Source organism: Staurois parvus, unplaced genomic scaffold (genome assembly GCF_062004578.1).
Source record: "Staurois parvus isolate SC_StPar_1 unplaced genomic scaffold, SC_StPar_1.0 ptg001300l, whole genome shotgun sequence".
Lineage (NCBI taxonomy): Eukaryota > Metazoa > Chordata > Amphibia > Anura > Ranidae > Staurois > Staurois parvus.
This window is the reverse complement of record NW_028319096.1, coordinates 52,501-67,500: the sequence shown is the minus strand read 5'-3', so window position 1 is coordinate 67,500 and position 15,000 is coordinate 52,501. Positions and strand designations below refer to the sequence as shown.

General features: G+C 48.2%; 1 protein-coding gene across 1 annotated transcript in view; it reads left to right on the top strand.

Annotated features, from left to right (window-relative positions):
* Nucleotides 1–15,000, top strand: part of LOC149437379 (SKI family transcriptional corepressor 1-like) — a gene marked incomplete at its 3' end in the record, with an annotated part of 73,752 nt that overhangs the window by 9,816 nt on the left and 48,936 nt on the right. The window contains exon 2 of the mRNA XM_089660978.1: nucleotides 5,859–7,407. Coding sequence (XP_089517104.1) covers nucleotides 5,869–7,407 — 1,539 coding nt within the window. The remainder of the gene's footprint in view (nucleotides 1–5,858; nucleotides 7,408–15,000) is intronic.

Below are 15,000 nucleotides of genomic sequence, written 5' to 3'. Positions count from 1 at the left end.
AGGCAATTGTCGTAAATAAGGACACATATCATGATTCTGGTACAGTATGTGATCTGTGAGAATGGAGGGAAGCAGCCCAGTGTACATGTAGTGTGATCTCTCTGCCAGGTAAATATTTATCCCACTTGTAGTAAATGAATAGAACTGTCCTGACCATTGTACAGTATTGGGGGGGAAGGAACCCCATGTCTGTGTATTGGTGCAATGTGATCTCTTCCAGCGGAGAACTATTTGTATCCATTTCAGTAATTAATATTTATCCTGATTATTGTACAGTGTGTGTTCTGTATGGGGGGGGGGGGTAAGGTCTGTGTATATCAGTGCAGGGTGATCTCTTCCAGATGACACATAATTCCCCATTTACAGTAAATGAATATAACAATCCTGATCGTTGTACAGTGTGTGTTGTATGTAATCGGGGTAAAGTCGTGCAGTGTCTGTGTAGTCTATGGCAGTGCGATCTCTCGCAGGGTATAAATAATTGCACACCTACAGTAAAATGACTATTGTACAGTATTGGGGGGGAAGGAGCCCCTGGCTGTGTATTAGTGCAATGTTCTCTCTTCTAGTGGGGAAAGATTTGTAACAATTGTAGTAAATAATAATTATCCTGATTATTGTACAGTGTGGGTTCTGTATGGGGGGGGGGGGGTAAGGTCCGTGTATATCAGTGCAGGGTGATCCCTTCCAGAGGACACAGAATTCCCCATTTACAGTAATTAATGTAACAATCCTGACCATTGTACAGTGTGTGTTCTATGTAATGGGCGGGTGGTGGTGGTGTAGGGGGGGGGGGGGGGGGGCTGTAGTCCATTGCAATGTGATCATGAGGAGAAATATTCCCCCATTTGCAGTAAAAAAAAAATCTAACAATCCTGATCCTTAGGACAAATAATTGCATATCTACAGTAAATGACTATACCAATTTGATGATTGTACAGTGTGTGTTCTATGTGATTGGTGTAGAGATTTCCAATGCGATATCTTAGAAGGAAAATATCTGCCCCATTGGCAGTAAATCTAACACTCCAGATCATTGTACAGTGTGTGTTCTATAGGATTGGTGTACAGATTTCCAATGTGATTTCTTAGAGGGGAAATATCTGCCCCATTGGCAGTAAATCTAACACTCCTGATCATTGTACAGTGTGTGTTCTATAGGATTGGTGTACAGATTTCCAATGTGATTTCTTAGAGGGGAAATATCTGCCCCAGTGGCAGTAAATTTAGCAATCCTGATTAGGGGCAGACTGACAACTCATGGGGCCCCTGGGCAATAGGGGATCATGGGGCCCCTGTGTCCTTGCCCACACTCAAACCACACCCAAAAAAGCCTATGAAAGGTACCAGGGGCATCTCATGGGGCCCCCTACTGACCCCAGGCCCTCGGGCAGTGCCTGAATACCCGAATGGTCAGTCTGCCCCTGCTCCTGATCATTGCACAGTGTGTGTTTTCTATGGGATTGGTGTAGAGATTTCCAATGCGATATCTTAGAAGGGAAATATCTGTCCCATTGGCAGTAAATCTAACACTCCTGATCATTGTATAGTGTGTGTTCTATAGGATTGGTGTAGAGATTTCCAATGCGATATCTTAGAAGGGAAATATCTGCCCCAGTGGCAGTAAATCTAACACTCCTGATCATTGTACAGTGTGTGTTCTATGGGAATGGGGTGAGGGAGTCCAGTTTCTGTACCTCAGGTACAGATGACAAATAATTTCCTATTTACAGAAATATTTGTACCAATTCCAATAAATAATAACTATTCTGATGATTGCACAGTGTGTGTTCTGTGTGATCGGGGTGGTCAGCCCACCATACACCTTACATACACCTCATCCAATCAGGTAGGCCTCTACACTGTTGGTTTTTTTTTATAGATCTATAGGAAACTGTACAATCAGATTGTGTGATGAGCTTTCCAGGGTGATCCCTTCCAGAGGAGAAATATTTGCCCCATTTGCAGTAAATAATAACTATCCTAATTATGTGATTGGTGGAAACTCTTCCAATGTCTGTGAATGCCATTGCAATGTGATTCTAGATGGGAAATATTTGCCCCCCCCCCCCTATCTATCCTTAACATTGTGTTCTAAATGACAGGGGAAGGATGGGACTTGGGGGGGATAAAGTTTTTCAGTTTGATCTCCTCCATAAAGATGGGGCTGGGGGAGGTAAATTTTTTCAGTTTGATCTCCTCTATAAAGATGGGGCGGGGGTAAAGTTTTTCAGTTTGATCTCCTCTATAAAGATGGGGCTGGGGGGGGGTAAAGTTTTTCAGTTTGATCTCCTCTATAAAGAAGGGGCTTGGGGGGGTAAAGTTTTTCAGTTTGATCTCCTCTATAAAGATGGGGCTTGGGGGGGGGGGGTAACGTTTTTCAGTTTGATCTCCTCTCTAAAGATGGGGCTTGGGGGGGGGGTAAAGTTTTTCAGTTTGATCTCCTCTATAAAGATGGGGCTTGGGGGGGGGGGGTAACGTTTTTCAGTTTGATCTCCTCTATAAAGATGGGGCTTGGGGGGGGGGGGGTAAAGTTTTTCAGTTTGATCGCCTCTATAAAGAGGGGAAATATTTGCCCCTGGGCAGTAAATATAAATACTCTGGTCGTACTTGCTGCATATGGAGCAAATGTGTTCTGGGTGAATGGGGTACTGTTTTCCAGTGTGATCTCTTCTAGAGGGGAAATAATTGCCCCTTGGGCAGTAAGTATGATGCAAATCCTGATCATTGTGTTTTAAGAATTTTGCATTGAGATCTTCTAGAGGGGGAATGTTTGCTCCATGCGCAGTAAATTAATCCTGATCACTGGGTTCTATGTAATTGAGGTAAAGTGTGGTCTCTCAGAGGGGCAATCCTTGCCCCATGTGCAGTGAATATAATAACAATCCAGATCACTATGTTCTATGGGATCAGGGTACAGCTTTGCATTGTGATCCAATCTAATGGGAAATAATTGCCCCATGTGGAGTAAATATAATAATCCTGATCACTGGGTTCTATTTGATTGGGGTAAAGTTTTGCACTGTAATTTCTTAGAGGGGGAATAATTGCCCCATGTGCAGAAAATATAGCAATCCTGATCAATGTCTTCTATGTGATCAGTAAAGTTTTGTAATGTGATCTGCTCAACAAGTGAGCATTTGCCCCCATGTGCATTATATATAACCCTCCTGACCATCGTGTAAAGTTTTGCATTGTCCATGTATCTCATTGCAGTGTGATCTCTTCTAGAGGGGAAATAGTTGCCCCATGTGCAGTGAATATAATGATCCTGACCCTTGTGCTCCATGTGATTGGTGAATAGCTTTGCAGTGTGATCTCTTGGAAGGGAAATAGTTGCCCCATGTGCAGTGAATATAATGATCCTGACCCTTGTGCTCCATGTGATTGGTGAAGAGCTTTGCAGTGTGATCTCTTGGAAGGGAAATAGTTGCCCCATGTGCAGTGAAAATAATGATCCTGACCAGGGGCGGACTGACCATTTGGAAACTCGGGCACTGCCCGAGGGCCCGGGGTCAGTAGGGGGCCCCATGAGATGCCCCTGGTACCTTTTTCATAGGCTTTTTTGAGTTTGGGCAAGGACATAGGGGCCCCATGATCCCCTATTGCCCGGGGGCCCCATGAGTTGTCAGTCGGCCCCTGATCCTGACCCTTGTGCTCCATGTGATTGGTGAATAGCTTTGCAGTGTGATCTCTTGGAAGGGAAATAATTGCCCCATGTGCAGTGAATATAATAATCCAGATCACTGAGTTCTATGCAATTGGGGTAAAGTTTTTAATCATCCATGTATCTCATTGCACTGTGAACTCTTCTAGAGGGTAAACATTTGCTCCATGTGCATAAAATATAACACATCCATGTATCTCACTGCACTGTTATCTCTTCTGAAAGGGGGGGGGGGTATTGCCCCATGTACAATAAATATAGGAAGTCCATGTATCTCATTGCACTGTGATCTCTTCTATGGGGAAATAGTTCCTCCATGTACATAAACTATAGGAAGTCCATGTGTCTCCTTGCATAATTAACTCTTTTAGGTGGTAAATATTGCCCCATGTGCATAAAAAATAAGATGTCCATGTATCTCATTGAACTGTGACCTCTTCTAGGTGGGAAATATTGCCCCATGCACAATACACATAAGACATCCATGTGTCTCCTTGCATAGTTATCTATTCTAGAGGGGGGATATTTCCCCCATGTACATCAAATATAAGAAGTCAATGTATCTCATTGCACTGTGATCTCTTCTGGGGGGGGGGGGGGGATATTGCCCCATGTACAATAAATGTAAAAAGTTCATCTGTCTCCTTGCACTGTGATCTCTTCCAGAGGGGTGCTATTGCCCCATGTACAATAAATGTAAGAAGTCCATGTGTCTCATTGCACTGGGATCTCTTCCAGAGGGGTGATATTGCCCCATGTACAATAGATGTAAGAAGCCCATGTGTCTCCTTGCACAGTGATCTCTTCTAGAGGGGTGATATTGCCCCATGTACAATAAATATAAGAAGCCCATGTGTCTCCTTGCACTGTGATCTCTTCTAGAGGGGTGATACTGCCCCATGTACAATAAATATAAGAAGCCCATGTGTCTCCTTGCACTGTGATCTCTTCTAGAGGGGTGATACTGCCCCATGTACAATAAATAAAAGAGGCCCATGTGTCTCCTTGCACTGTGATCTCTTCTAGAGGGGTGATACTGCCCCATTTACAGAAAATATAAGAGGCCCATGTGTCTCCTTGCACTGTGATCTCTTCTAGAGGGGTGATACTGCCCCATGTACCATAAATATAAGAAGCCCATGTGTCTCCTTGCACTGTGATCTCTTCTAGAGGGGTGATATTGCCCCATGTACAATAAATATGAGGGCCATGTGTCTCCTTGCACAGTGATCTCTTCTAGAGGGGTGATATTGCCCCATGTACAATAAATGTAAGAAGCCCATGTGCCTCCTTGCACTGTGATCTCTTTTAGAGGGGTGATATTGCCCCATGTACAATAAATATGAGGGCCATGTGTCTCCTTGCACTGTGATCTCTTCTAGAGGGGTGATATTGCCCCATGTACAATAGATGTAAGAAGCCCATGTGTCTCCTTGCACAGTGATCTCTTCTAGAGGGGTGATATTGGCCCATGTACAATAAATTTAAGAAGCCCATGTGTCTCCTTGCTCTGTGATCTCTTCTAGAGGGGTGATATTGCCCCATGTACAATAGATATAAGAAGCCCATGTGTCTCCTTGCACAGTGATCTCTTCTAGAGAGGTGATATTGCCCCATGTACAATAGATATAAGAAGCCCATGTGTCTCCTTGCACAGTGATCTCCTCTAGAGGGGTGATATTGCCCCATGTACAATAAATATAAGAGGCCCATGTGTCTCCTTGCCCTGTGATCTCTTCTAGAGGGGTGATATTGCCCCACGTACAATAGATATAAGAAGCCCATGTGTCTCCTTGCCCTGTGATCTCTTCTAGAGGGGTGATATTGCCCCATGTACAATAAATATGAGGGCCATGTGTCTCCTTGCACTGTGATCTCTTCTAGAGGGGTGATATTGCCCCACGTACAATAGATGTAAGAAGCCCATGTGTCTCCTTGACCTGTGATCTCTTCTAGAGGGGTGATATTGCCCCATGTACAATAAATTTAAGAAGCCCATGTGTCTCCTTGCTCTGTGATCTCTTCTAGAGGGGTGATATTGCCCCATGTACAATAGATATAAGAAGCCCATGTGTCTCCTTGCCCTGTGATCTCTTCTAGAGGGGTGATATTGCCCCACGTACAATAGATATAAGAAGCCCATGTGTCTCCTTGCACAGTGATCTCAGTGTCTCTCTCTTTTCTCTTCCAGAGGAGAAACAATGGAGGGTATCGCCGCCCAGAGGGACCCCAGCTCTCCATCCACCAACAAGCAGGACGGTCAGACTTTCACGGGGACCCTGAAGCCCAACCAGGTGGGGGAGACGTGCCTGTACGGGGTGCCCATCGTGTCCCTGGTGATAGACGGCCAGGAGCGCCTGTGCCTGGCTCAGATCTCCAACACCCTGCTGAAGAGCTACAGCTACAACGAGATCCACAACCGGAGGGTGGCGCTGGGCATCACCTGCGTGCAGTGCACCCCGGTGCAGCTGGAGATCCTGCGCCGCGCGGGGGCGATGCCCATCTCGTCCCGCCGCTGCGGAATGATCACTAAGCGGGAGGCGGAGCGCCTGTGCAAGTCGTTCCTGGGGGAGCACCGGCCGCCCAAGCTGCCCGAGAACTTCGCCTTCGACGTGGTCCACGAGTGCGCCTGGGGCTGCCGGGGGAGCTTCATCCCGGCCCGGTACAACAGCTCCCGGGCCAAGTGCATCAAGTGCGGCTACTGCGGCCTCTACTTCTCCCCCAACAAGTTCATCTTCCACTCCCACCGCACCTCCGACTCCAAGTACACCCAGCCCGACGCCGCCAACTTCAACAGCTGGAGGCGCCACCTCCGCCTAAGCGATGCGACCGCCTCCGACGATCTGGCCCACTCCTGGGAGGACGTCAAGGCCATGTTCAACGGGGGGACCCGCAAGAGGGCCTTCCCGTGCTCCTCCAGCAGCAGCGGAGGGGGGTCCGCTCGGCAACACCTGGAGCTGGCCCCGCCCCCGCCGCCCCCAGCCAAGGCCCTGAGAGTCTCCGCGGGGGAGGAGGACCAGGCGGCGCGCAGCTTCCCGCTCATCCCCGTCCCCAGCAAAGGCTTCTCCGGGGTGTTGCACAAGATGACCCCGCCTCTCTTCCCGCCCCCGCCGTATGGCTTCCCCGCCTTCAGCCTGTGCGCCAAGAAGGACGATGGTCTGCCCGACAAGGCTCTGCCCGGGGTCTTCTGGCCGGCCGCTCCGGCCTCTAAGGACTCGGTCTACCCGCCTTTCCCGGTTTTCTGGCCGGCGGCCGGGGCCCTGCCTGTGCCTCCCTACCCGGGACTTGGACAGCAGCCGCTGCCAGCCGGCGCCAAGAGCTCCGCGGAGGCCGACGAGTCGGAAGGGGGCGGGGAGGCGGCGGAGGAGCCAGCCCGGGAGGAGGACAGGTCCGGGGACGAGGCCCGGCCCGGGGAGCCGCTCACCCCCAGGAAGCTCCGGTACATTTCCGCGTTCAGGCCGGTGGTGAAGGCGGCGGAGAGTTTGGCCAAACTGTACGGAGCCGCCCGACCGGCCGGATACTCCTCCCCCGACCTGCTGAGCGACGCCTCCAGCTACCGCTCCGCCTCCCCGGGACCAGACACCGCGGAGGAGGTCGATGTGGAGTCCGGCCGCTTCCCCGAGGACGAGAGAGCCAGCCAGCCCACTCCCCGGTCCACCGCTTCATCCCCGGCCAGAGACACCGAGGACAGGAGGGAGCCGAGCCCGGGGGGGAGCCCGAACAGCACTGCAGCCTATGAGGTGAGGCAACTGCCGATATATGACCCTGCCACTACCTGAGATAACTGCCATTATATGACACTGCCTGAGACAACTACCAGTATATAACACTGCCACTACCTGAAACAACTGCCACTGCCTGAGACAACTATCACTATATGAGACAACTGCCATCATATGATACTACCACTGCCTGACACAACTGCTATTATATGACACTGCCTGAGACAACTGACAATATTTGACACTGCCACTACCTGAGACAACTGCCACTGCCTGAAACAACTAACACTATATGAGACAACTGCCATTACATGATACTACCACTGTCTGAGACACTGCCACTGTCTGAGACAACTGCCATCATATGATACTACCACTGCCTGACACAACTGCTATTATATGACACTGCCTGAGACAACTGACAATATTTGACACTGCCACTACCTGAGACAACTGCCACTGCCTGAAACAACTAACACTATATGAGACAACTGCCATTACATGATACTACCACTGCCTGAGACACTACCACTGTCTGAGACAACTGTCAATATATGACTCTGCCACTACCTGAGACAATTGTCAATATATGACACTGCCACTACCTAAGACAACTGCCATTATATGACACTGCCACTGCCTGATACAACTGTCACTTCCTGAGAAAACTGCCATTATATGGCACTACCACTGCCTAAGACAACTGCCAATATATGATAATGCTACTGCCTGAGACACCTTCCATTATATGACACTGTTACTGCCTGATTCAACTGCCACTTCCGGAGACAACTGCCATTATATGACACTGCCACTGAGACAACTGCCATTATATGACACTGCCTGAGGCACCTGCCAATACGTGACACTGCCACTGCCTGAGACAATTACCACTACCTATATGAGACAACTGCCCATATATGATACTACCACTGCCTGAGACAGCTGCCATTATATCACACTGCCACTACCTCAGACAACTGCCATTATATGACACTGCCACTGCCTGATACAACTACCACTGCCTGAGACAACTGCCATTATATGACACTACCACTGCCTGAGACAACTGCCGATATATGACACTGCCACTGCGTGAGGCAACTGCCGACATATGACACTGCCACTGCCTGAGACATCTGCCATTATGTGACACTGCCGCTGCCTGATTCAACTACCACTGCCTGAAACAACTGCCACTGCCTGAGACAACCACTATTATATGACACTGCCACTACCTGAGACAACTGTCATTATATGACTCTACCATAATCTGAAACAACTGCCATTATATGACACTCCCTCTACCTGAGACAACTTTCACTATATCACACTGCCACCTTGTGAGACAACTGACACTACAGCCCACTGCATGAATGAACTGCCACTGTATGACATTGCCAGTACCTGAGAAAAATGTCACTATCTTACACTGCCACCACCTGAGACAACTGCCATTATATGACATTGGCACTACCCTAGACAACTATCAGTATATGACACTGCTCCTGTATGACACTAAATGCCAAATGTATTGTGTGAAGTTTCTCAACATCTTTATTGAATCAGCTCAACTGCATCCAACTGTCACTGCAACCCAAGGCACTAAGTGATCCAACTGTCATTGCACCAGGAGGCTGATTTACCAATGGAGCTGATAATCCTCACCGAGTGAACATTCTTAAATCCTTTAGTAAATCAGCCTCTTGGATCCAGTTGCCTCTGCCAGCAGTTGAGGTACTGGATCTAGCTGTCACTGGACCATCAGACACTGGATCCAACTGTAAGTATACCAGGTGAGACACTGGCTCCAATTATTACTGCACCGCCTTAGAGACACTGGATCCAACTGTCAATGCTCCAGGTGAAATACTGAATCTCATGGTCAACACACAACAAGACACTTGATACAATTGTTAATGCACCAGTGGAGATAGCGAATCCAACTGCCACTGTACCCATTGAGACACTGGATCCAATTTTGGTTGCACGAGGTGAGACACTGGATCCAACTGTCGCTGCACCCCATGAGACACTGAGTCTCAATGAGACTGGGTCTGAAACTAACTGTTCATGCATCTTGTGAAACCAACTGTCATTGCAGCATGTGGATCTCTGAGATCGATTTAAGAAACGAGTTAACGATGTTCACTTAGCGGTGACATGCAGTGGAATTTTTGCTAGACCGTGATTGGTTGATTGAAGTGAACCCTGTTTATTAACCTCAGCAAGACTTTCCTTTGCCAAAATGAGCAGTCCCCACCCTCTAGAACCGGGGTCTCCAAAATTGTAAACAAAGGGCCAGTTTACTGTCCTTCAGACTTTAGGGGTCTGGACTGTGGTCATTGGGAGTGAAAAAAATATTACATAGCGCTTGTGGTCCGTAGGATGAGGAATTGTGTCCCATAATAGGTATCAGTGTTAGGAATAATGCCTTATCATTGGTATCAGTGGGAGGAAGAGTGTCCCATCGTTGGTGTCAGTGGGAGAAAATGTGCCCCATCATTGGTGTCAGTGGGAGGAATAGTGCTCCATCATTGGTGTCAGTGGGAGAAAATGTGCCCCATCATTGGTGTCAGTGAAGGGAAGAGTGCCTCATCGTTGGTGTCAGTGGAAGGAATAGTGCCCCATCATTGGTGTCAGTGGGAGAAAGAGTGTCCCATCGTTGGTGTCAGTGGGAGGAATAGTGCCCCATCATTAGTGTCAGTGGGAGAAAATGTGCCCCATCATTGGTGTCAGTGAAGGGAAGAGTGCCCCATCGTTGGTGTCAGTGGAAGGAATAGTGCCCCATCATTGGTGTCAGTGGAAGGAATAGTACCCCATCGTTGGTGTCACTGGAAGGAATAGTGCCCCATTGTTGGCGTCAGTGGGAGAAAACGTGCACCATCATTGGTGTCAGTGGGAGGAATAGTGCCCCCTCATTGGTATCAGTGGGAGGAATAGTGCCCCATCATTGGTGTCAGTGGGAGGAATAGTGTCCTATCATTGGTGTCAGTGGGAGGAATAGTGCCCCATCATTGGTGTCAGTGGGAGGAATAGTGCCCCATCATTGGTGTCAGTGGGAGGAATAGTGTCGTATCATTGGTGTCAGTGGGAGGAATAGTGCCCTATCATTGGTGTCAGTGGGAGGAATAGTGCCCCATCATTGGTGTCAGTGGGAGGAATAGTGCCCCATTGTTGGTGTCAGTGGGAGGAATAGTGCCCCATCATTGGTATCAGTGGGAGGAATAGTGCCCCATTATTGGTGTCAGTGGGAGGAATAGTGCCCCATCATTGGTATTAGTGGGAGGAATAGTGCCCCATCATTGGTATCAGTGGGAGGGATAGTGCCCCATCATTGGTATCAGTGGGAGGAATAGTGTCCCATCATTGGTGTCAGTGGGAGGGATAGTGCCCCATCATTGGTGTCAGTGGGAGGAATAGTGCCCCATCATTGGTGTCAGTGGGAGGAATAGTGCCCCATCATTGGTGTCAGTGGGAGGAATAGTGTCCCATCATTGGTATCAGTGGGAGGAATAGTGCCCCATCATTGGTGTCAGTGGGAGGAATAGTGTCCCATCATTGGTGTCAGTGGGAGGAATAGTGTCCCATCATTGGTGTCAGTGGGAGGAATAGCGCGCCATCATTGGTGTCAGTGGGAGGAATAGTGCCCCATCATTGGTATCAGTGGGAGGAATAGTGCCCCATCATTGGTGTCAGTGGGAGGAATAGTGCCCCATCATTGGTATCAGTGGGAGGAATACATTCAGATACAGAAGATGGGGTCTGGCCGGGGTGTAGCGCTGTATGATGCGACTCTGGTAGCCAGCTGTCATTGAACAATACTCTGAGATACAGAAGCCCGGGCCGCTCTCGGCATCATTACTGTCTGAATACGGCGAAGATCAGCTGTCACTGCATCCCGCACACCTACAATGGGGCTCTGAGACATAGAAGACAGGAGCCTCCTCCCCCCATTATCCCCTCTACTGTATCATTACACAGCAAACAACTGCCATTGTACTGGATACACTGATACATACACTGTATATACAGACGGACACACGGACATATACACAGAGGGGCGTACACTGATATATATACTGTATATACAGACGGACACACGGACATATACACAGAGGGGCGTACACTGATACATACACTGTATATACAGACGGACATATACACAGAGGGGCGTACACTGATACATACACTGTATATACAGACATACACACGGACATATACACAGAGGGGCGTACACTGATACATACACTGTATATACAGACGGACACACGGACATATACACAGAGGGGCGTACACTGATATATATACTGTATATACAGACGGACACACGGACATATACACAGAGGGGCGTACACTGATACATACACTGTATATACAGACGGACATACACAGAGGGGCGTACACTGATACATACACTGTATATACAGACGGACATACACAGAGGGGCGTACACTGATACATACACTGTATATACAGACATACACACGGACATATACACAGAGGGGCGTACACTGATACATACACTGTATATACAGACGGACACATGGACCAGAGGTGGACTGACCATTTGGAAACTCGGGCGCTGCCCGAGGGCCCGGGGTCAGTAGGGGGCCCCATGAGATGCCCCTGGTACCTTTTTCATAGGCTTTTTTGAGTTTGGGCAAGGACAAAGGGGCCCCATGATCCCCTATTGCCCGGGGGCCCCATGACTTGTCAGTCCGCCCCTGGGCATACAGACAACTAATAAAAAGACTTTGAAAAAAAAAAAAGGAAATGAGAACAAAGCTGAGAAAAAAAAACAGGCTGCATTGTTCCTGCACAGAACTGTACCAAAACGCGGTAAAGCGCATCAAGAACGCACCAAAATCACACTGGAACGCATGTGACCCTATTTGAATTGAAGAAAAAGAGAGGGGAAAAAATGAACCGGAAAGCATCAAAAACGCACCGGAAATGCGTCAAAAACGAGCATGCAGAAACGCACCTGGAACGCATGTGGACTGCATTTCTATAGTGTGAACCGGCCTATCGGAGCGTTCACACTCATGCAGTTTGCTTTTTGTCTGTGTTGCAGTGCTTTTCAAAGTTCGTTTTGCGCTTTTCTACACTTTTTTGACGCGTTTTTAATGCATTTTTGACACGGTTTTAGGGCAGGTTCACACTATAAAAATGCATTCCAGATGCTTTTTTGCATGCGCGTTTTTGATGCTTTTTGGCACATTCCGGTGCGTTTTTTATGCATTCCCGTTTATATTTCCCCCCCTCTCTTTTTCTTCAATTTAAATAGGGACATGTGCATTCCAGTCCTTTTTTGCTGCATTCCAGTGTGTTTTTGATGCGTTTTTGAAACGTTCCAGTGTGTTTTTTATGCATTCCAGTTCATTTCCCCCCCCTTTCTTTTTCTCCAATTTAAATAGGGACATGCACCTTTTTGGTGCATTTTGGTCTGTTCTGGTGCATTTTTTATGTGTTTTACTGCGTTCCAGTACAGTTCTGTGCAGAAAAAATTCAGCCTGTTCTACTTTTTTTTTTTTTAGCGGATATAGTGAATGCAGGATCCTGGGAGAGCAGATATAGTGAATGCAGGATCCTGGGAGAGCGGATATAGTGAATGCAGGGTCCGGGGAGAGCAGATATAGTGAATGCAGGATCCTGGGAGAGCGGATATAGTGAATGCAGGGTCCGGGGAGAGCGGATATAGTGAATGCAGGATCCTGGGAGAGCGGATATAGTGAATGCGGGGTCCGGGGAGAGCGGATATAGTGAATGCGGGATCCGGGGAGAGCGGATATAGTGAATGCGGGGTCCAGGGAGAGCGGATCTAGTGAATGCGGGGTCCGGGGAGAGCGGATCTAGTGAATGCGGGGTACGGGGAGAGCGGACATAGTGAATGCAGGGTCCAGGGAGAGCGGATCTAGTGAATGTGGGGTCCGAGGAGAGCGGACATAGTTAATGCAGGGCCGGGGAGAGCGGATCTAGTGAATGCCGGGTCCGGGGAGAGCGGATATAGTGAATGCGGGGTCCGGGGAGAGCGGATATAGTGAATGCGGGGTCCAGGGAGACCGGATATAGTGAATGCAGGGTCCGGGGAGAGTGGATATAGTGAATGCGGGGTCCGGGGAGAGCGGATATAGTGAATGCGGGGTCCGGGGAGAGTGGATATAGTGAATGCGGGGTCCGGGGAGAGCGGATATAGTGAATCCCGGGTCCGGGGAGAGCGGATATAGTGAATGCGGGGTCCAGGGAGACCGGATATAATGAATGCAGGGTCCGGGGAGAGCGGATATAGTGAATGCAGGATCCGGGGAGAGCGGGTATAGTGAATGCAGGGTCTGAGGAGAGTGGATATAGTGAATGCAGGGTCTGAGGAGAGCAGATATAGTGAATGTGGGGTCCGGGGAGAGCGGGTATAGTGAATGCGGGGTCCGGGGAGAGCGGATATAGTGAATGCGGGGTCCAGGGAGAGCGGATATAGTGAATGCGGGGTCCGGGGAGAGCGGATATAGTGAATGCGGGGTCCGGGGAGAGCGGATATAGTGAATGCGGGGTCCGGGGAGAGCGGATATAGTGAATACGGGGTCCAGGGAGAGTGGATATAGTGAATGCGGGGTCTGAGGAGAGTGGATATAGTGAATGCGGGGTCCGGGGAGACCAGATATAGTGAATGCGGGGTCCGGGGAGAGCGGATATAGTGAATGCAGGGTCTGGGGTTTAGTAACACTTTAAGGTACCATGCCAGCAATCATACAAATATTATAAAAATAAAAATAGATTTATTATACAATATTTAAAGACATGATTGTAGTACAAAAACTGAGCATGAACATAGCCCCTAAAAACATATACCGTTACATATTGCAACAATAAAAAGTTAGGCTTGATGTAAATAGCTGCATATACAGCCAATCAAGAAATTGACTTTGATGTATATCACTGCTTGATGTATATAACTGACGCGTTTCGCGGGACAAAGCCTGCTTCCCCGGGGAAATCTGGTATATGTCTCTAGAATCATAAGCAGAGCCATAACGAACAAACAGAAAACAAAACAACAAAACAGGATACAATCTACGATTTATAGTGATGCTTCTATGTATCGCGGGGGACTGTACCTGTTCATTCAAATGTCACCGCGCGGCGATGGAGAACCGCACTCACCCATTTGGAAGGAGGGCCAATTCATTCAGTAAAAAAAATATATATATAATGTGTAGATGAAAAGAATATATAGGTCCTATAAAAAAATATGTGTGTTGAAATAATCAGAATAAAAAAAAAAAGGAAAAAATAAAAGAAGAAAAAAAGAAAAAGTAACAATTGCCCAGTTTTGTATCGTTGTATTTAGCTGTTGTAAAGACCAATCAGGTTTCCTCTATGGAAAGAATAAACCGCAATTTCCAATTGGCAGCTGCTTAGTTTTTGCTCTCCATTCCCTTTCCCTGCTTTAATAAACCAGCAGAGAAGCCAGATCTGGTCAGTACTGTCCATTACTGTGACAGAACACCAAAGGCAGCGTTTCCCGATCCCTACACTCCAGACACTGTATACCAGGCTGGACTCCTCACCCGTGGTCACCATTCGCCTCTACTATAGGAGCACCCCGGAATC